This window comes from Bombus terrestris, chromosome 10, assembly GCF_910591885.1.
Source record: "Bombus terrestris chromosome 10, iyBomTerr1.2, whole genome shotgun sequence".
NCBI lineage: Eukaryota > Metazoa > Arthropoda > Insecta > Hymenoptera > Apidae > Bombus > Bombus terrestris.
In genome coordinates this window covers 11,159,056-11,183,848 of record NC_063278.1, presented here as the reverse complement: position 1 = coordinate 11,183,848, position 24,793 = coordinate 11,159,056, and the positions used below count along the sequence as shown (strand labels likewise).

Genomic DNA, 24,793 nt, shown 5'->3' with positions numbered 1-24,793 from the left:
GACTGTCAGAGTCCACAGTCCTAACTCGGCCTCAGGCTACGATAGATCGTATCTTACGTCGGTTCGATCTTGCCGCGAATTCATCTTGCGCGCGTCAGCTTGTTCCGGTCCTGACTGACCTCTTCGCTCAACTGCGACCGATCGAAAGACCATTCAAGTATCATCGAAACTCTACCGATACCTTTCTTTTATCGCGCCTCGCGTTGATAACGTTCCTCCGAAACGGTTCTTTTCTCTTCTTTTCCGAGTGCTGGTGAACTCAATTATTCAAGGATACTTTGCTGTTTCAAGGATTCTTTGGTAGGATAACATACCAAAAAACTGGAACTTAGGAGGTAAGGACACGTGGTTTCGCAAGACTTCTAGGGAAGTTGGCCTTCCTTTGTGAGAAACCTCATTTCAGTTGGAAGCGAATCAATTCGAGAAATCGAGTGTGAATGAAAGATCGCGTTTCCAAGTAGATCGTGACATCCAATTAATTTGGGATTAAAATTTTTTGCTAAGTCAGTTTTCTGTCATTTACCGGCTACAGGTCTCGAGTAGTATTGGTATTAATGTATGTATGTACGTATATGGCAGAATGTAAAAGATTATAACGAATACAGGTTTGTGCAAATTCTCAGAAATGAACCATGAATTTCATTTTTTATTTTCGTATTAGCGTATTTGAATGTTTCATCGACTGAACGCTTTGCGGAAATGAAACCTTTGACAAAAATGTAAAGTTTAAAAGAAATGAAAAATTCAAAAGATAAAGGAACTTCCAACGGGCGCTTTTATCGCGAGCACGATCTATGATTATAAATTTAGTAATCTTAGTTGTGATCTAAATCCAGTTCCTTGATAATACGTATGTAACATGGCCATTAGTTTTATAGTTAACTGCACTTTCTTTGTAACCCAAATGAATAGCTATTTATACCTGTGTCCTGCGTAGATTAAATTCAATTCTTATCTTGCATCTCATGATTTTTGTAAGACTGTATTTCCGGCATCGACGGTCGAGCTGTATTTCTCTAAACTTAGAATAAATCGTTAGAGATCAAGTAACGTAACCTCGAGACAGTCAGGGTCGGTCAATGAAGTGTAGTTCGGTCGTATTTTGATTTATGATAGGTAATAATAGGTTATTAGGCTATGGTTCTGCATCTTAACATTACAAAATTAACAGATTTACTTTAAACTAATTAATAAAAATCTTAATAAATCTCGACTTGTATGAATAAGATTTTAATTCATATTAACAACGAGTTCTTTTATTTTGTATTGTTGTTCTAGTTTAAATTTCTGCATAAATACTTGTTCCAATAATTTACATTTTTAAAATAGCAACGTTAATAATTATTTTACTTCTACTTCCTTATTTCATTCTAAAATTATTCAACTGTGCACAAATAATAGTGCAGTACTTCCTGATTTTACCTTGATCGTATTAATACTTTTATAAAATAAAGAGATAAGCCTTGGTATAGAAAGGTAGTTTGAAAAAGTTTATTATTATTCTATTAGAAGTACCTGCAGCTTATTGTTACATTAAAACTAATATTTATATAACATGTACCTTTTACTCCCATAATCGTTTACAAGTAGAAAAGTGTACAAACTTTCTACAATTTATTTAGTGTTGAATATCTTTAAGATATTGTTCACTTTATTCTTATACTTTACACTTAAAAACCTGCCTCAAAATAATAAAATAATTATATTTTTAATACTTTTAATTTAATATATCTATCTAAAAGCCTCCAGCTCACATCATAATCGTGCACATTTTAGTAAGCATTCTTAATTCCACGAACAATACAAATACAGAATGTATATAAAAATATGAACACTACTAAGACACATTTTTTTCAACACGATATACATGAACATTTGCATAAATTTCATAATAAATTAATTATAAATGCTAATGATTCATTTTTCATTCCTTTTTTTATAAATCAGCATATTCATAGTTCTTACGTTTAACACATTGATATTGGATTCGTATCACAAGCTTAAAAAAATCAATAACGACGTGAAATTTGTATATTAGCAATGTTCTACCTTAAAAATAACGTTTTTGAATAATTAATTTAATTTAAATAATTAAATTTTTAAATAATGAGCGGTTTCATATTCAATGGCTAGTGATTATATTTTATCATCAAAATTATACTGAATCCTGTACTAAATCTGTGTTGTATTCCAAGTTGTACTGGGGATTATTACTTTCAAAATATGTACAGGGCATCTTACAGTGAATTGCCATAGATTATGAACACTGAATCGTCGTAGATTAGTGTACGCAGTGCACATTGCTTATTAATATTAACTAGATAGCTTTGAATCAGTGTCAATATTTGCGAAATGATTCTATATTGTTAACACACCTAGCTTTATATATAAATTACAGTAGTAGAAAGGAAAACTGTTATGATGATGTCAGATGGTTGACACACCTCCGTTACTCCTACAACTACTTCATTCATTACTTTTCTTCTTTGAAGACATTGACTGTTCGTTCGTCATTTTTACGTAATATAACAAATGCAGTTATCCACCAATTGATAGTTTTTTCGGTTCGAACGTTACAGCTCCCATTGAAATGATGGTAGAAGTAGAATTTAATGACTTTTTCTTACCGTGTGAATGGAAATTATTTTTATTTCGACATTGGGATATTACTGACGGGTTAACAGGTATATGCGTGATTGGATTGCCACGTACGTCATGATTAGTCACGCCACCGAAGCATACTTTCCACTCGACTTGGGAAACAAGTAATTTAAAAAAATTGTTATCATCTTGGATTTATGTCACGATACATTGCATTCCTGGATTTGTACAAGTACCTGTTCAATTCGTTATCTTTCTTTTAAATGTATATATATATATATATACTTGTAAGTAAAAGCGAAGTTGTATCACAAATAAATAATAATTTCGGTACTATTCCATTCAATAGCACTTGATAAAAATTCGTGTGAAAATTTGCATTGTCATTCTTCGAAGGTATGTAGCTATTATTAGATCCCACCCAACTTGTAGTGGTTTTGTTCCATAGTGAGTTATTTTGGTTCTAAATAGCTTCACTAAAGATACGAATATTCCATTTCAAGGACAAACAGGCTAGAACTCCCCATTTTCCTACGTGAGAATACGATGACGTTGGATTTGTTGTAGACAAGCAGGCTCAGGATTATACGTTGCTTTTGATTAACATGTTGCACAATACTTATTCAGGCCACAACAAGAACTTGAGGTCGTACAAGTACAGGCTTAAAAGATAATAAATGTCGAAGACGCAACTACGTATCTACGTATGTTAAATCGCTTCATTCAATAATTTCTCTTTCCAAATTTATATAGACGAAAATTTAAATATTTCACAAAACGTTAAGCATGAAAAGAAAATTGTATTCATATACAATGAATATAGCTTCTCTGGTACTTGTTAATAAAAGATGTATATTCTTCACGAAATTTGTATTTGGGCAATTTGTAAAACAAAAAATTATTTATGCTTATAAACAAATATTTTTCACAATTCCACATAAGTATTTCCCTAGAATACATAAGTTCTACATATTTTATAACATAATTATAAAATAATACCTTAATAATTTATAGTAATAACAATATTAAACAACAGGAATTAGCTAATAATATTAATGTCAACATTGTATGTACATTAATATTAATTATATTGTGTTAGAATTATATATAATATAAAATTATATATAATATAAAATAATGATGAAGTGATAAAATATAATGATAAGCGATAAAATATCACAAAAATCTTTCAGAAAAATAGATTTTTACTTGCTGTAATAGTAAAGTTGTAAAAGTAAATAGAAAATTTAGTTGCAGATTATACAAAATTCATAAAACATTTCTTTTTTGCTAAAATACTTTTGCAAAATGCATTGCAAAAATACATTATATGTATCGAAACCAAAGTGCAAAGTATCGCTATTTTCATATATGAATTTACAATATCTTATCAACTTTTTATCCCACTGTAAATATATTCGATTAAGGGAATGTAACTTTATATGTTGCAAATATTCTTCTACGAGTGAAATGTTCAACCCTTCTAAAGCATCGATATACTATTACTTAATTAGGATGATACTGATTGAAAGTGATTGCTGATATTGATCGACAATTGATAGAAATTCATATAAGTGACGCGTAAATTGGCTTATAATGGATGCTAAATACTGTAACAGAAATATAACTTATATAGTATACATATATACTATATATAAATATAACAATTATAACAATACGAATTTTTATGTATTTATAAGAAATTTGAAAGTGCAAAATTGCTCACGATACGGATGATATAAAAAGATATAAATAAAATATCTAAAGTATAGTGCCTTCTATAATATTTAGTAGGAAAAATAATTTTCTATCGATATTCTGCTTTTCTGTACAAAATATATTTGCTGTATTTTGAAAAATATGAGTTTGCGTAAATATCCACAGTCTAGTTAGATTTATAGCTATTATATTTTCATTTTAATGGCTTAATGCTTGTAATGATTGTAAACTTGTCAGTAAATCAATTTTTTGTTCCTTAGAAATATTTATAGCTGCGTCTGGAGGAGTTTTTCAAATTAAACATGAATGTTTTGTCTATTATCACGATTATAAATATTTTACGGGAAATTTCCTTGCAATCACTACTTCGATAAGTCAATTAAGAATTTATAGCAAGTAGAAATCTAAAGAAACAGTATCTACGCATAAAATAATATCGTGGAACGTTCGCTGATATGTACATATAATGAAAATACGAGACAATTAGATTGTATTCAGTGCTCCAGGCTTTTTCAGCATAATAAAGTTAATATATTTTATGGATAAAATGAATCGAATTCATTATACTGCGAATTTCTCATTGAGTCCTTTAATTTTCATAAATGCACTGCAATTATATTAATTCCTAAAACGTATGTTAATACTTTTTGTGTATTCTTTTCTTTAAATTACATAGTAACAGAAATCTAATGATCTAATGATCTCCCGATCATAGGTTGGATCGATATCCAAGATAGATGTTTATTTAATCATTTGAGTTAGACGAAGAACAATTGCCAAACAAAAGAACAAGTCATTTTGTATTATTATTGTAAAAATTTAATAGAGCATCTATGAGCCTATGTTTATGCTATAATGTTTTTCCCATTTTTACTCATAGAATATGTTAGCTTCGTTTTGCGGAAGATACCTGAACACCTTGCATACTAGTATATTCCGATAAATATATTTGTTGTCACAGTCAATAAGAATGTTTTGTAAAAGAACAAATAAAGTTCAATCGTAATATTTTGCAATGTTTCTAGAGTGTTTTATTATTTTGTTATGTGACGGATATTGTTGAAAAGTTCTTGCATTTTAGCTTCAATTTATTAAGAAAAATATAATATATTACATAATATAATATAATATAATATAATATAATATAATATAATATAATATAATATAATATAATATAATATAATATAATATAATATAATATAATATAATATAATATAATATAATATAATATAATATAATATAATATAATATAATATAATATAATATAATATAATATAATATAATATAATATAATATAATATAATATAATATAATATAATATAATATAATATAATAAGGATATAACATAAAAAGGATATAAAATAAGGATATAACATAATATAGTAAGAATATAGTATAATATAATAAGAATTAAGAGTAACTATTTTACAAACGAAGATCAGTCATTGATGGCATTATTTGGTTTTTATCTCATTTCGTCTTGTAAGGATTTGTGCGAATAATATTTGCAAAAACGAATTGAATTGAAGGAGTCTTGACTTGAAGTCCAATTGACGTAACTCAGAATATGTCCATATTATGATATCATGATAAATTCTCAGGTGTTTATAGCGAAACCAAACAACGTCATCGAAGTCACTTTTTTATTACTTCAGTCTTCCCCTTGTAGATGTTTGTATGTATCGTACGATACGTTTTACTCTTACTTTTTATGTACGTGTTTCCCTTTAGTTCTTGGTTATTCTTATCGGAAATTTCCAAGTATGTGCATGTAAGAAACGTATAGTCTTACAGAAAATTGTTTATTAATGTAATATTGCTTATGTATGTTGTTAAAATATAAAATATGATATAAAATATAAAAATCTTAGAAACAAAAAAAATGTTCTGGTGTACTTCCGCGTTATTAATCTTGCGCTGTTAATCTGTTTTATATTTTATATTTGCCCTATATTTACACACTACATTAGCATTGATAAATTCTTCTGAAACGAATTCATTCTGTATCATGTAATATTTACACACTTACGCAGTTATGTTACTGGAATTTCAAGGTTTTATCGCAGCAACGTATGATAACAATTATTCGATTATTTCTTACTTCTGACTTCGTGACTACTTCCGTCAAAAAAACTTCGATCTAAGTAATACAACTCTTTTGCTGTTACGATAAGCTTGTCAAAGTAGTACATTCTGCAACTCATTGATTGTGATACGTAAAGAGATAATATGTATTAAGATAATGCGTATGCTACCTTACTTTTTTTGCTTGAAAACGTAATGTTCTGTATAATTACGCAAGTTATAATCTAACAGATTTCATGATTATCTGCTTTACGTTTCTTTTGTCGTTTATTTGTTAATGACCTGGAGGGTCAGTTAGGGAGTAATGGATCTCATCTTAACATACGCATATAAAATTTAATATAACATTTATAAAAATAGACGGAATCATGGCGTGATGTAGAAATTAGTGATAGAAATTAGAAAGCATAATAATGGAAAGCATATAAATGTAATGCGTTGCTATTAATTTAATGGAGGTTCATGTATACTTGCAGGTGATAAATTGAAAGTTTTCCAACGAACATACTTTTATCGTCATGTGACATCATGCGTAATTATCATAATTCGAACGAGCTGAAACTTTCTTGGAACGTTTGCAGATTTTACGTACTTTTTATCATAAATTTATCAATGCGTGTTATCGTTATATGTGATAAACATAAAATACCGCAACTTTTATCTTTTTTTTTCACAGCACATCGTACAAACTTCAATATCATTTATGTGATATAGAAATATGTGTTAGTATGTATTGTATTTGTTAAGACTGAAACAAATATACAGATAACTAAGGAATAGTAATTTTCAGGATATCTTTTGTCTAATTTTCAGCGAGAAAATAGTATAACGATTAATTCGCTATAACCTTTTACAATAATTTTATATGATATTTATAAAATTTCACACGTAAGTTATGTTATTTCTTCGTGTTAATGATAACTTATTAACCATAAATTCTCCATTTGTACATATGTCGATAATACTAAATGGAGAATTGGAGTTAAAAAGTTCACTGATTTTAACTCACAAATCAAAAAATCTGTTATTAATGTAGTTCATAATTCCAGACATTTATCTATGCAAAACTTTACTTTTAATAATCATTAAACATAAATACCTACTTGTGTAATCAGTTACTGTATCAATTTATTGATTCATAATTCGTATTAATAATAATTAACTGGTATTCATACATAAAAACGTTTTAATATCTCTTATATAATCAAAACGATTGAAAACTCATTGAGAAATCGAATATTTTTCGAATGTAGTGCTATTTAAAAACCGCGTAAGGTGACATAAAAACTATAAATAATTATATATAAATATACATAAGTAATTGTGTTATGTAATTCTTGGGGACTGCCTAATATAGTAACGATTTGAGGTACCGTATTGCAGCAACCTTACAAAACTCTAGAGTTACCCAAAAGAAAATGTTCTAGTTTCACAACAAGTGTTTAAAGGCAGTTACGTAACATACATATAATGTCGACTCTGTAATATGTAATGCGGTATATAATAATTCTTTTTATATTTAATATTCTATTTTAATAATAATCTAGTTCATAAATGTAATAAATATTTTAAAAGGTGGTAGTAGTAGTATCGTTTTAAATTTAGATTACACATGACATAGGTACATATGGGTATGTACCTACTTATTTTCTACATTCTCCTGTAAATATTGTCTTAAAAATCTTAAAGACTTTATGTCTGATCTACATGCCTTCTCAATTTACAAATAATTAATATAGAAATTACTCAAATATTATCATTTTTATCGAAATCTCGTTCCGATATTAATTACAAATCCTCAATTAAACATATCCCACAAAACCGCAAGTCCGCTTATCTGTTATATACTCTGTCAAAGGTAACGTTAACTCAACACCTCAAACTACACAGAAATATGGAAGCAATTAACTGTAGAGCTTGTTTCTCGGCTGATCTTGGTTAATTCATGATTTTCTCTGATCTTTCAACGCACGTGTCATCTACTATGAACTTTCACGAAGATTATGTGCCTTTGAACAAGAAAACACTGACCGCAATATCTAGCATGTGAAAAGTTGAAATACAACGAAGAAGAAGAAATTTAGAAGAAGAATAAGAATGAAGAATAAAATACAGAAAGCAAGTGAGAGTAATGGATATAATAATGAACAGAAATTTAAACATCACATGAAAAATTTTATATTAAAAATAGTCCATAACATAATGGACATGTGCATAAAAAAAATATTAAGGATTTGATAATATATGTTAAACGAAGACATTGACTCTTGCTTTCGTAGTTAAATATGTATTTACTTTTGTCCTAAAAATGTTTAATATGTATAATAATATGTATAAGCAATAATATGTATATAAGCGAGCATGCGACGATTCTTTATGAAAAAAAAAGAAAAAAAATGGAAAGAAGATATAGAAAAAAATGTTTTTGTCCCAGTCTCAGTTTTCGAGAAAAAAGAGTTTAAAAACTTGTCAATTTATCCTTATACTTGGCTAATTACCGACTAGCTATGAATAAACAATCAGTAAGAAGTTATTCTATATGCGAAAACAAGTAAAAAAATAAGTAAAACAAGTACAGTTTAAATTAAGCAGCTTTATAATTTGAAATACATTCTGTACAAACAAATGGTGAAAAAATATAATCTAAACCAAGTAGATTTATAATGTGAAATATATTCTGCGAAAAAGATTTAAAGTATAATATCCTAGCAATAAGCGTTAAGCTTATTATACAAGATAATTGTAAAACAGATTCTTCCTACTTAAGTAACTTTGTAACGAACGTATGCCAATTAACTTCTTCCATACGACGCTCGTTCGTCGCTTAGTGTCACTTGCGGCAACTGTAATAATTATTTAAACTGAGAGAATATGCACAAAAGTTGACAGATTACTTATAGTTACGCGATCAGAATGACTAAACAAGAGGTTATAAACAGTTGCCTGAAGGCAATGGTAAATTGTATGCTTTTTGCAATTGTCGACTTTAGTCCAACGCTCATGTCGAAGAGGTTAATAGTCATCGATACCCATTGTATAACATTTACGTAAGTAATTGTAAGAAGTAAAAGATGTCAGAAAGGAAAAAGATAGTGTATTTTCATCTACTTGGCTGGTTAAACAGGAATGGACGTTATTGACGACATTAGCAATGCTGATACACTGAAGTCGACAAAGTGACCTTCGACCCCTGCATATTTATTTTAGTTTTCCCGGTCGGTCTCATTCTTTTTATTTTGTTCGTATGCGTGTTTTACATAGTTCCAAACGGTTTGCGGCACTGCGCGTAATCCACATTACGTTCGCCGTTCCCGTATACGAAATCGCTAGTGAACAACGAAAGCATAGTGTATACAGCAAAATTCTGATGTAATATCACGATACAGTATATTGTGCAACTTACGAATCACGTAACGTGCCAAAATGTTCGGAACACCTTGAATTTTTTTCAAGAATCGGGAACGATAACGAAATCCTGTACTGCCGACCTTCGATAGAGACAGTAAGAAATATTAATATTAATAAGTAATATCAAAAGGGTGATTTGATAATTAAAAATATTTTAATCCTCCAAATGATATATGTCTTTTACGTTTAATAGATTTTTATTATTGACAGAAAGTATTGTAGTTGAAATACCGAAATTATCATAATTATTTATTAAAAGTATATTAAATAATATGAATGCTTAAGTCTCTAATTCAAATAGAATTTTAAAAGCAAATAGTTTATACTTGAATGTCAGGAAGCGTACACGTTTTAGTTTTTTAATATTCATAAGCAATTAAAGAACGAAGTATTTTAAGAATACATACTTCGTTTGACAGAATGTAGCTATAAACAATGTAGTTATGAAAAATTTTGTTCGCGGAACTTCCTTTTCAAAATTTTACAGTTACATGGGGAAAGCGTAACGAGATGATTGAACAGTAGGTATTACATTACTTCAATTGAAAGCTTTGAAGTGTAACTACATGTTTACTAATCTGAAATGTAGTCTTATCTGAAGTGAGATATATCCTACAAATTTATAGTATCGTTGAAAAGTATTGACCGTGTTTTATAAATTTTCTTTATATATATATGCCTAGATATAATATATAAAATACTTTGATTTAAATATAAAGTGAGAATTATTCAGCACAAAGGATCAAGATGTGCAAAGTTGAAATTTATCCAAATATTATACTTCACAATGTAGAGAAAAACCGAAATCATGTAAAAACGAAGTAAACATATTATGAGTTATCAAATATCGACGTCATTTAATCGACGATTATAAATTACTTAGATATGTTATATCACGTGATATTAACGGAAATGTTAAATATTCTCCTGAGAACATTCTTCTTGCATTTTTATCTGCACATTAACAAATTACTGCCTATTGAACAAAAGAGATAAAATAAATTATTTTTTCCATCATATTGATATTTTTTACAAAACTGTGTACTATTTGCGTTAGTATTACATGTATGGGAAATAATTCATTAATAGAAATGGTTCATTGTTCAGATACCTCGTGTGCTAGAAACTATTCTTAAAGGGCAACTTTTTCAAAGATTGCATTAGATAAGATAAGATAACTTTTATGTTCCTTACGTTGTCTGTTACTTCTTTTTCACTCATTTGAAGATGATTTAATATAACTCGATATTCACTTATGTAGTCTTCTTTTTACAATTTCGCTGTTGAATTAAAAAAACAATTTTATAGAACGATCTTTTCGAGTTGAAAAAAAAATAATATAGATAATATAACATATAATATAAGATAATGTAGATAAGAAATAATATAAATAAGAAAATATAGTAAAATATATTTCTCTTCGTATAATCGTAAAAAATAAAATAGAGTGTTTAATAATTAATTCCTTAAATGTGTATTTATATAAAATTCTTTTACAGTTCTGAACATTTCTACTGAGATAATATATGTTTTTTAGTATTTTTTTGTAGTATTTAAAATAGAAAATAAAAAAATGATTTTCTTATAGTGCATTTTAGATTATAAGGATCTAATTTTATTTGATTGAATTTTTATTTAATTTAATATAATGTAATATTTTTACTTAATTTAGTGATTTAATAATGTAATAGTAATGGAATAATTTTTAATAAAACTATAACTAGTTATTATTATTATTGATATCTTATCTACTATTATGTATCATATCTATTATATTAGTTGTTACTTTTCATTGTTTCCCTCTGTCGAAATTTATATTTTTTTCTTGACTAGATTGAATTACATAACCTTTTGATATAGACACGTGCCGATTGCCAAGCTGAAAAACGATCGACGTGTTACAATAACATTTTGAGATCTAATTTCATGCCGAAACACACCGTCTACATGTATACGAAATCAACGGATCTCTTCCTGTACAGGTCACGAATGAAAGTAAAATGAAGCAAATGGTTCATAGTGATTTGATTTGACTTTGTTACACGATCTTTTCTACTGCGATATAAAAATCGATTTTAATGAGGTGCGATATACATACATACACATGCTTCCGAGACTTAACTGCGAACAATTTATTTTTTATTAATATGCAGTTAGATTTCTGTCGATTTGTGTTTAACATGTAAAATTTCAAAGAAATCCACTTCCCGAGATTTCAAAGGCGTCCAGAAAGTTTAAATAAAATATCTGTATTTCCTTGATGCTTTGCGAATTTGTATGTATTTATGTAACAGTATGTACATTAAACATATCCAATGACGTTTTTCTTCCTGAAAGATGCAGTCGAAGAAGAAAAGATATCACAGAAAATGCTTTACACTTCTTTTTTTAAAACAGAATCTTCAATTAATACATTTCTTTTTCGATTTTACCATAAATAACGCATACAGTAAGAAGTCCGATAATCTTGAAAATTAAAAATCGTTTGATAATAATTATAACGTTACCATTTATAGGGATATTAATTACAAATATCATGTTTTTCACGTAGTTAATTGAATTTTTTAATTGTATTGTTTATTAATTGAGTATCTGTTACGTTTTTACTATTTTTATATATATATATAATATCACTTTTTCCACTGATTTTAGTATAATTATATATTTAATTCAATGGTAAACACTCATTAATATTTGAGATAATTGCAAACATCGGATTTATTACGTTTGGTCCACGCAATTAAATAGAGAGTTAAGATCGATTAGTAAACTGTTTAAATATAATTGTGAAGCGATCTTAACATTAAATCGTTATCAGAATAATAACAGGCTTATGGGGGGAGAGAGAGTTGAAGATGTTGTTCTTAGATTGTACCTCTTAAAATAGTATGGAAATTGAGTTGACCTCTGTTCTATTATAAAAACTGTCGTGACTCACATCTTTTATTTAAGTCTATGAATAATTTTCAGTACCATTTTTTTTTTCTTGTTGAGAAGCATGATTTTTTAGTATTGTGTTACTGATTTATTTATTTTACGTATAGAAATGGTCATTCTCTGTATTTTATACATACATACGATAATACATATTATCCGAACATTTCAATCGCTTTATAGTAACAGCATTAGGATATGACTATTAGTAAAGTTATTTGTTTAAAAATTGATCGACAACGGATATATACCTTTGTACGAGATTCATCGATGTATCTACTGTTTTCAAGTATTATTGTTTAAACTGATCAGATTAGATGCCTAAGAACTTATATTCTTTCTGAAACATTGGGAAAATTCAATGTTGAAAACGAAATTACATAAATATACACAAGAAATAATTATTAACCATTTTAAAAAAAAGTTTAAACAATTTACACATATACCGATCATCATGGAATACGTTTTTTTATGATTTAAAACTAATGTTTCAATAGGTCAGATCACAAATCATTATTTTGTAATTCTTAATATTTATTATTAACAGGTGAAAAAAGATATAAAAATATTTGGTATATTCGCCTTGCTCTCTTAGCCGAATGACACGTGTGACATTCACACCACTTGCTTCGCTACGAAATGTATGTCAGCAGCAAGATATCGTCCTTAATTGCTTCCATTGGTTGTCAATAAGAACTATTTCAAAAGTATTGACCATGTGATTCTTATAATTGGAAGACGTTGGTGTAACCGCAAAGCATTATCGAAAATTTTAACGTTACCAAGTAATATACTATTTGGTTTGCTTTCATCAGTTACAGAAAACCAGTTTTCATGGTGATAACGGGATTATTTTTTCATTGTATTACAAACAACTTGTCAACGGTCAATGATAATCGTAAAATTAATAATTAATATGTTACATGCGTATATGAATGCGAGAGAATCTAGTTTTAGTATTAATTTACATAGTAGCACATTCGTATAAGAGAAATTAAAGTTCCATCGGCTTTGATCTTGCCTCTATGCAATTTCCTTGTTACAAAAGATAAAGTGCTGTTGATCTTGTACTTGTATAGGAGTTGTCATTAATATTCCGTTATACAGTTGAAGATAGCGCTAATGTTTCAATTTTAGGTAATTGGCTAATTTATCCTTATCATCGTTATCTATATCGGTGTTATCTACATTTTATGTAAATATGGTTTTATGATGTAGCTAAGATTTATAGAAACAAAAATTTTACTTTACAAGTGGTAGCACTGCTCGCTGAAATATATACTGTATCCACGCATTACCTTTTGCTGCAAAAGCACCCGTGTACTTTCATTTTGTATTTATTTTTAGAAACTGTTTTTTATAAATTGTATATTTTATAGTACAAGTAAATGACTGATATTGCTAATTATATGATTCATTCTCTCGGTATAATTTTCTTACTTTTCAGTTTCTTCTGAACACTAAATATGTGCAAACTCACTTTCACTTATTATCAAGCATCATGGAATATATTTTTTTCTGTAATATTTTTTCGACTTTTTCTTCGATATATATCATAATAAAGATTCCAATCGATAAGAATCAAAAGTTACTCTTTATATTGTATTTCTGATTAATCGTATACAATAATAATACTCTTTTCATCGAATTGAAGTTAATGCCGTTTGCCAACGGATAATTACAACTAATTTCCATTACTTATAATATTTACTATTACGTATTACGTTAATTATTGGCACAATACAGAGATCTTATCGATTTTCTTAATTTCTACTTAATAATGCTCAAAAAACCAACAAACAAGTTTAAACAATTCTCTCGTACCGTCATTCGATGGAAAAACACCACAACTCTCTCGTCGTTACATTTTTGTCGGCGATCACGGAGTTCGAATGATTAATCGAAAGCGGCGATTCATAAATAGGAAGGCTCGTTAGAATAGCAAATATGAAATCGTTATTTCCGATTACTTTGAGTTGATTGACCTGTCCTGACGTATGGTTCGATCCTGATTTCTGGTGCGTTACGGTTTGCTAATCGTTTCGCACGACCGGCTGCCATCGATACCGCGATACCTGCGTGGTTAAGACACTCTCCCTGTGTGGCCTGCGTCTCTCTTTTTCGCTCTTTCCCTCTCTTTTCCCCCTGACTTATACCAGCCCGCATTCCCTCGCGCCGCTTTCCTTTTTCCTCGGTTCCGCTTCTGTTCCTTTTTTCCCCTCTGTACCTCTTCGTTGCGCTTCACGCTGCCGGGGTCCTACCATGTCTTCGAGCTCCCGTGAAACACCTTGGCATTCCTTTAAATGGATACTGCAGATACTAAATCTGTAGTTACGTTATACGTGCAACATCCGCGTAATAATTATACAGGTGCGTTCATTCCATCCTCCATCCGCTAAGTTAATACATTATGTTCAATAATTTGCTCGTCCACATCATCACGTAACCTTATGCTTTATTTAATAGGGTGTAATTCTATTAAATAGCAGCAGTAGAAAATAGTCAATGAGTTTTGTATCCCATTATGATTATATTACAAATTTCGATACGCTTTAAGCACGTTCTAATTACATACTATTGTAGAAGTATTTCTGTTTTGGTATGGTTTCTATTTTCATGAGGTTATTTTAAGAATCGGTAGCGTTGTAACTATTCAAGCAATTAAAGAATAAGCTACGTGTTAAAGGTCATATCATATATGTAATTGAAGGGCTTGGTACAAAAATCGGTTAGATTCATTACTGTTTGATGGCGTATGAAATTTTGTAGATTAGTAGATTTTTTGATACGATACATATACGCTTATTTTTCTTTTTTTTTTTTGTTTAGTAGTATGCAATAAACGATACAGAAACGAAAAGCTAATTTTTGTTGGCTTTTGGTAACAACAAGAAATCTATGCTCATTAGCAAGGGAGAAGATTACTTCCTATCGTGAAGCTATTCGACTATTGGTAGCTTCAGATCTAAAACGACGTATCCTAATTTGGCAAATCTTCACTTACGTACTATTTATTATCTTTCGGAAAGCAACAATTCTACGTCTCGGTATAAAGTAGAATGTAATCTCAGATTAGCGTAATTTATACATGCCTTGTTCAAGATCAATATCATCGCTTTATCATTGATGTAGACAAGACATTATCGTTTAACAAAGAAAAATAGCCGATTAAATCGTGAAGCCTATATAACTTTTTTTCATTGATTTCATGGAGGTCGACGAGTTCAGATGGAATTTCACAGACACTTTCGTCTTCCTCGTATCGAAAGGTACACGACCTCTTGAAACGACTTCTGGAATTGCCGACTCTGTTAGAAGCACGTGGTGAACTGGACCACGAGGCCGCGAAGGTACCGTTAAGCGTGCAACCGGCAAAAAGTAAAGGCATGACCAAAGCGGGTGTGTATGCTCGTTGCCACGTTCATTACAACCTCGGATTTCCTGGTCAGCCCTATTGGAATCATTGTCACTTCCTGTATTCGTATTGTACAATTTAGGATGGATCAGTTCTTCGTTATTTCTTTTGTTCGCGATAATACTTTTTTTCAATTGAACATGAACAAAGCAATACTGCTTCGAAGAAAAATAGATGCTGACGTTTAGTTACTTTGTTTAACTTGTATTAAGCTTGTCGCCTTTGTAAAAAGAAGAATTAGCGTACCTCGTAAAGTTTTAAGAATTTTCGAAATTTCGTGACGTCAATTTAAAATACCTTATGTTCACTTAAGTATACTTTTTTACATTAAATCTAAATAACGTTTTGAATCGTGCTAGCTGTTCATGGTAATTTGAACTGAGGAAGATTTATGCAAAATGGGTTTCAAGTATCATAATAACGTCCTGTGTCACATTTTATGTGATTTCTAGAAAAGTATCTCCGTTTTCTTGTTTTCAAATCTTAGAACCGATCTCAAGAACTGTTCATCTTGGAACTGTAAGGAATATTGAAAAGATTGCGACAGATCGACTAAAACGAGTCCTTAGATGAAAGCTTTCAGTGCGGTTTTCGAAGCTGGGAATAATGTCTGAGGAGTATAGTTCCTGTATAGAGTTCTATATACTTTTCCACTGTTTCTAACTGTTTTAAATTGAACCATTGAATTCGCTAATAAACTCTTAACGAAATCAGTTTTTTATATGATAATTCAGAGAGTGGAAGCTGTAGTGAATCTAAATAAATTTCTTAGCAATAAAAAAAACGAGAGTAGTTTGCGTAACAGTAATACAAATTTCAGCTGTATCGTAATCCATTTTAGTTAAGTAGGAGACAGTATTACCTTTCGGTGTCCAATAAATATTTCCAACAAAAATTTATATTATTAATAACATTATATAGAATACATATCCCTAATAATCATAAAATGAACTTGTTTCACTATTTTGTAATAAATGTTAACTGCAATAAATATTTGTAATAAGTGTAATTCAATAGGATTAGGTGCTTATTAAAAAAGGATTTTTACTTAGAGTATAGCATGGGAATATAAATAAGTAGGTTTAAGCATGTACGGTATATAAGTAGCGGTTGCAGACATAATAACGTTATCCTTTGAACTCAAAACGGTTAACGTTGTCTTGCGGTAAGAATTGAGTAATATAAAAGAATGTAAAAACGTTGTAAAACATTAAGAGAAACTAACTTGTTCAGTAATTGTAGTTCCCCTGTAATAACTTTTACTGAATGTGTATGTGGCAACTATTTTCACTTATGCCTTTATAGTGCGAGTCTGACTAGTATTATTTTTCTCCTTCCGTTCTCCTTCTTTTTCTTTTTCGTGTATTCCATTGTATATAACTTATTGTTAGCAAAACATAATTTCTGATTCATAAATATTATTTTACGAAGAACTAATAGTATAAGCTACTTTTGATATATAGAATAAGACAAATTAATACGATAAATAAAAGTAGCGGTGGCTTGATGTTATACAGACACATCGTTTGTTATAATATTTGTTTCAGTATAGAAGAACATAACGCGATTCTATTACTTATTTCTCGATTCTACTCACTTTTGTTCGTTACTATTCTGCGGACCGAATATTTTTATCGAAAAGTTACCTCATTCGAGAAGAATTTGTCGTATGATATATGTATAATGAAACTGGTGACAAAGTAAACTAAACGACACGAATTTCTCTTAGCTGTTGGTTCTTGATCTCTTACGATGACATTTCTGAGAAAAGTTTCTTGAACTACTAATGAAATCCGCTTATTTTACCTTAATGGCTATAACTATTTATTATAATACCGTATATTTGATAATCGTTGATATAAACTATATTCACGTAGCAATTCTATTTTTATATTTTTCACTTTGCTGCAGATGCTTTCGAAACCACAGTCCTGCTAAGGCTACATCTGATCAAATATATCGTGAGTATTTTATTACAAATATCTCTTGCTGTGCTCGAAATTATTTTAAAAACGAACACTCTCGAATCAATAAATAGCAGGGCCAATAGATGTTTGAATTTTATACCACTTACGAGAAAGGATTGTAGAATCTGTATTAAAATCTCCTTATCTTATTGGCCATGACCTATCTCCACCCACGCGTCCGAACAAAACACTTGGAGACTGCTTTGCGCAGTACGTAACTACTTAAATTCTATTAACCGATCGCGTCTGTTTGCACATCAGGCGCAGAAATTGTCATAAGAATACCCACACACACGTCACTTGGACTTTAGATCGATGGAGTTATCCAATGGGTAGTGCACACTTTTAAAATACGCTTCATCGGCACATATACGTATTTTTATATAGTTTTATCACGTAGCTTTATTTAGAACTAAATTATTCATTCGATTGATCTATTTCCTTAACAATTATTTAAAAATTTTAGATTTCTATAATAAAGCTATAATCTTATATTTCTATATTAAAGTTCTGTAATATTTGAACATCTTCCGAATCCAGTCTATACATTAACTTTTACTAATCTTAAAACGTTCGTTTCTTATCTTTATATTCGTTTAATTCACGTTAGAGTTTGCATGATATACAATGGACAAAATAAAGGCAAACAATGGCATCAATTATTTGAATTATCACCCTGATATTAAAGGGCACTTGATATGCATATTAGCAGTCAGAGAAATTTCAAGGCATACAAAGAACGCGTAGTATGTGCAATCGTGGTCGCAAATTAATGTGATTATAATCGAAAAAAGGAGTTCAGTGCTTGTGCATTCTTGTAAGAGCTTCGCATACCGAGCAACGACGTTTTCCTTTCCTTTCATTTGAAGAAGACTGTGTGTATATATTAATTACTGGTGGCGGCACGTAATGTCGTCAACGTGGGTAATATGCAAAATAATGCAAATAACGTAGTAATGCCGAAAGTAATGGACTTACCTTTGGTTCATCTATCTATAGAACGACTGGAACGATGATTTAGCGGTTCAATGTGGCATTTACGGCTGCAAAACTATTTTATCGCAAACCTACTTGAGTTTGGTCTTTCCAAGAGATGTTTGTTAATTTTAAAATCAGTTTACGTTTAAACAATCAATTAAGAATAAATTGTCGAAAAGGAACAAATTCAAATGTATATCTATTCCGAAGGAAAAGAATTTCTTGCATAGAATTGATAGGCTTCTATATGTTTTGGCAATTTATATAGATTATAATATATAGATATAAAAGTTTTCAAGATATCTGTATATTAATGTTTAGTTTACGTTTAAACAATCAATTAAGAATAAATTGTCGAAAAGGAACAAATTCAAATGTATATCTATTCCGAAGGAAAAGAATTTCTTGCATAGAATTGATAGGCTTCTATATGTTTTGGCAATTTATATAGATTATAATATATAGATATAAAAGTTTTCAAGATATCTGTATATTAATGATCTTGGTTATTCGTGTTAACGCATCAATTAGCATTGAAATCGTTAAAGAAGCAATGCCATCGATTCGAGTGTTTCATACGTGTGATTAGAAGATTTATAATCTCTTTTCACAAATTACAAAAATGATATTATGATAAAATTATAATTAAGACAGAATTTTATCAAAATTTTATCAAAAAGTGTCGTTATTTGTAATTTTAACGCAGATTTATTTCAAATAAAATAATTGAAATATAGCTATAGAATAAGATAAATTAAATAATTTTATAAATATTATTATGATTTTATCATCCTAATTATCTATTATAAACATGTAAGATCTTATATGAACTAACAACAACATACTCCTGTTCTGTTTATGATTTTTGTAACATCTGCCTTTATTAATCTCAAAATCGGAACGATGAAAATTACAAATAAACTAATTATAAATTCTCTTTTCTTTTTAACAGGTGAATCGGATAAAAAGATGCAAAGAATACTGTTGCCATTGTTCTTAACATTCTTGAGCTATTCAGGATGGACCAGCGGGCTTTGCGTTCTGGAGAACGGTACAATAGCTCGTTGCCACGATCTCGAAGATGTCAAATATATAGACACTTCTTCCCTTAACTTGCTGAAGGCTTCCACGGAGAAATCTACCCTCGGGTCAAATCTTTTCGTCAATTTGACCAGTCTTCGGCATTTAGATCTTTCAGGAAGTGCCATCGAACAAATAGAACCAAAAAGTTTCAGACAATTGACGAATTTAAGAAGTTTAAATCTTGCGGATAATCGTATTGAACATTTGGAACTGGCTTCTCTAGATGGTTTAAATCATTTGCACAGTTTAAATCTTCGTAAGAACAATCTTCGACACTTGCCACCAGCCTTGGCTCGCTTAAAAATTCTAAAACATTTCGACGTTCAAGGCAATCCATTGGAATGTAATTGTGCCACACTTAGAGTAAAAGATCTGATCGTAAAAAGAGGCGTGAAAATCTCGAAGAAAGTTCTCTGCGCTAGTCCGAAAAATGTAAAAGGAACATCATTATTCAAATTAGATACCGCGATTATTTGTGAATTCGAGGAACAAGATCGCGAGATGCAAAATGATCAGGCATCTACGTATTCGGAGGAAGATTATGGTTCTGGAGATTTGTTCGATATAGAGGAAGAGAGCATGGAATATTCGATAGAAGCTTCAACCACCGAAACTCCGAAGGAAATCGCAGTTGAAACACCATTCCCAGAAATCCCTGCTACTACTGCTTCGAGTTCTGAATCAAAAACAACTGAATTACAGCTTTCGACTCGAACGACAGATGCTAGCGAATCGACAGATGCTAGCAAACCAACAGATGCTACCAAAACGACAAACACCAACGACGATGAGATCTTTTTCGATTCCGAAGAAAAAAGTAATCCTACTACGGTGGATATGACAACGGAGAGGAAGAAAGTCTACCAAGATGGTCTATTTTATCCGACAGAAAGTTCAGGCGATGGAGAAGACGGTTCTGGAGAAGGATCTGGAACAGGCATGGATACTGGTGACTGGAATACAAGTTACCAACCTCAAACAAACGACGAAGAAAAGGAAGTTTCTCTCTTTGAGAGATTCTACAATATATTTACGGGATCAACGACGTCTTTAGAAACGAAAAAGGAACCTAACTTGGAAGAGGAAGAATTTATCGACGCGTCTTCGACTAAAGGTATCGAGGAAGAAGAGGAACAATTAGTCGACAAATCTGTGTCAAATCCGGTTGCAGTAGGTGTATCAAAAAAGGATTCCGACGAAGCAGTACCAGGTATTACTGATATGAGTACTAAAGCTGATGTAACGACACCTGTTAATGGAGTTGAGCTATTCGACAGCAAGTTGAACGAGATGACGAAATTAGGCAAAGTTAAAGTGAACGAGGAAGACACGGATGACGAATTGACGGTATCCCCAGCGAAACAATCGAAGAAAGGAATGGGTTCTTACGTTGTTCTAGCCGTTTTATTGGCAGTTTTGGCGACTCTCATAGGATTTGCAGCTTACAAAGGTGACTTTTGCAGGAAAGGAAGAAAACGTGATGATGTTGAAAATGGAACTGAACTGAAAGACATGCAGAAAGCTTTGTTGGAAACGGGAAGTTCAACGCAACCAAAGATAGCTTCGAACGGAAGCGTGGAAAGCACACCTTTGGTCGCAGACACGACAGATCACGATGAGATAAGGATTTCGAATAACTACCAAGTTACGGCAGAAATACCGAGATCTCCGAACGGTATTTCCGACCGTACAGAACCAGTAAAACCACCACGAGCAATTACTCCACAAAACGATCAACGAATCGAAGAGACGACTGGTCAAGATGGAAATTCTCTGAAAGATGATACGTTGTCGTTACGGACAGATTCTATAGATCCAGTAGTTAATGGCAGCCCGATTCCACCAGAAAAGGTCCAACCTCCCTTAAGTCCCGGTGCTCAGAGAGTGAAGATTACTTTGCAAGAAAATCCTGACAGCGTGCCAAGAACGCCTATACTCATCACGAGAACAATGGCTGGTGAGAATCTAGTCAAGACGCCATGAAGTAGATTCGAAGGGCCTTAATCGGATGAAAAACTTGAATCCATAGGAGAATCAACAAAGACGAAGAAGAGATCAGTATATTCGTGTGTGCCGAATTATGGGATTCATAATGCCACCAGTGTTCCTAAATCCATGCCGAATGGGCCTTGATTTCAATGGATTTTTAAGATACTGTGAGATACACAATTATACCATCATCGAATCTGTGTTTTGACTAAGAAACGGATTGCTTTAAGTGAAAGTCCAGCTTTGTAGACGTACAGTTTATTGACGATTCGTTTAATCGAGTTAATAGGAGGAATGAACGATTCTGCGAAATGTTGTTTGTACATATTTGCAAATAATAGTCGTACACGATAATACTTCCGCTGTTTGAACAAAGTTTGTGGATGGATACTATTTGATACATTTTATATACGTTTATGCAATATTAGCACACTAGTCAGTTCTCTTAAGCATCTTCCTTCCTGTGTAAACTCGAATGGAATTTGAATACGATAAGTTCCATTAGAATTCTTTATACTCGAAGTATACCATTATTGTTGCAATATAACACGAGTGATGCTAAAACTATAAGAATCTTCATATATAATGAAAAATCTTTCTCTGTTCAATTCAATTTTTATATGATACTGCACGTACGGTTTTCGTTAAATTTTTCTTGAGATATATTATAATTATATTATAATTGATAGTAAACGAATGTTTCGTTTTGTGATATTAAATAAAAAATTAAATGTTCTTCTGGAAGAATACAAAAGAGTTTGACTTTCGCTAGCGAAACTTAACACTTAATAATTAAAAAATTAATTTATATAAAATCTATATCCTATATATTTATAATAATCATTCCAAGTTAATCATATCATCCTCATCGAACCGATGATGTTAAATAAAATATTGATATAAAGTAAGATAATATAGAGTGTATGTAATTTATAGTTGGAGACAAGCAATATATTTGAAATTTGTTTGGAAAAGAAATTAAAACTTCAACGTTTCAAATATAAAATGTCAATTGTGTGTCTTGTATCCGCACGAGTTCGCATAAGACTCATCATTTGCATTTTTTAGCAATTCTTCAACTGCTAAACAACCCTTTTACTATTCTTTAAAATTCCATAAGGATAAATATTATTAAGTGCGAATAATCTATTTATGAAAATCAATATTATAAAGTGTTAATGTTAAATATTGTTTAAACATTTGTTACGGTGCATTGAAAGTAATGAGAATTATCGTTAAAATTGTTATAATAATATTCAGTTAAAAAAAAATATTATGGGGTTCCTCTCAAACGAGGAAAAAATATTTTTAAAAATAATTCTCTGAAACTTATCGCTTTGCTGGTATTTATTCTTCTATACCAAATTTCTATTAACTTTTGCAAACCAAATGCGTAAAATATTGAAATATTTGCATTAAGATAGCGCAAATCTCATTGTAAAAATTATTTCCAAAGAAAGCCTATGCGTCCTTGTATTATGGCAGCAAACTGTTTGTGTAAAACACGAAGCGTTTTGATTTCGTTTAAGCGTGTTCGGTTGAACTTGTAGCAAAGAGAATTATCTCATTGATACTGTGATTATCACTGAAACGCTAAGAGAAGGTAATGTTCGATCCTTCGTTTTATCATCGACATATCATCGTTATTTTCGCCATTAACTTTGTTCCCTAGATAAGTTTTCCCATGCAACATTTATGCAATATACATTGTTACATATATATAGGTACAAATTGTATGATAGCGAATATACAATTGAAACAATCATATCGATATATTTTTCATGCGTTTATAATTTTGAACAATGGATGCGAAATAAAATGATAATATTTATAAAATACATGGTTGTTTTCGTCAGTATTATATCAATCCTGTTAAAGTACCGTTTAATTATAATTAAGTATAAATGCTTAATCCATAGTACCTATAATTCATAAGGAAATAAATAACAACGTACGAAATGTAGAGAAATAACATAAAACAGTAAGGAAAAGGATAATGATGATGTTTTTATTGACTACTGTAACTGTTTTGTAATGACAAGAAAACGGATATAAATATTTTTTATGTATATATATATATATAATTATCTCTTTCATAATAACTTAAATTTATGAGAAATAGAAATATTTAAGAATTGAAATGATATTGAAAATATCCAAAAATTATCCAAAAATGACGATTAGTGATTGTTATACGAATATTAAAAACAACTTGGTGACAACATACGTTATATTCCTAGATACAAAATGTCTGTTTAACATCATTGTTTACTATTTAAGAGATTTACATTTTTCTGAACAACTATTGGAATTTTCTTCGCATCATTTGTTACGATAAACGATACGTTTATTGCTCAAATTACCGGCTACGGTGCCAAGCTGACTCTAACTGTATTCAAGTTGATCTGAAATTACTGTAATTCTACAGTTCCTTCATTAAATCCTAATCCCTCAATGAAATATGTTGTTTCAACTGCAAGTGTCACTTCGTTATTAATTCTATACACACACGCACAGGCATATATATATATAATGCTTTTAAATCTTTTGCATTGTGTTAGACGAAAAATGTATCTTTACATCTAACCGTAGAAAAATATTTTTATAGAATATT

General features: G+C 30.3%; 1 protein-coding gene across 3 annotated transcripts; it reads left to right on the top strand.

The window, feature by feature from the left end:
* Window positions 1–13: 13 nt before the first annotated feature.
* On the top strand, window positions 14–24,017 carry LOC100646790 (protein windpipe). 3 transcript variants are annotated; one of them, XM_003398150.4, is made up of 3 exons: window positions 15–335; window positions 18,074–18,123; window positions 20,060–24,017. In XM_003398150.4, exon 3 carries the CDS (start codon window positions 20,077–20,079, stop codon window positions 22,171–22,173), a length of 2,097 nt encoding a protein of 698 aa, XP_003398198.2. In that variant the 5' UTR covers window positions 15–335; window positions 18,074–18,123; window positions 20,060–20,076; the 3' UTR covers window positions 22,174–24,017. The 3 variants fall into 3 exon arrangements, with proteins under 3 accessions (XP_012167738.2, XP_003398198.2, XP_020720671.2); XM_020865012.2 differs by lacking the exon at window positions 15–335 and adding an exon at window positions 9,694–9,907; XM_012312348.3 differs by lacking the exon at window positions 18,074–18,123 and having other exon boundaries at window positions 14–335.
* The last annotated feature ends 776 nt before the right edge of the window (window positions 24,018–24,793 follow it).

Bases quoted from the DNA above. Each gene is read 5' to 3' on its own strand.
- LOC100646790 (XM_012312348.3), top strand. From the start codon at position 20,077: ATGCAAAGAATACTGTTGCCATTGTTCTTAACATTCTTGAGCTATTCA.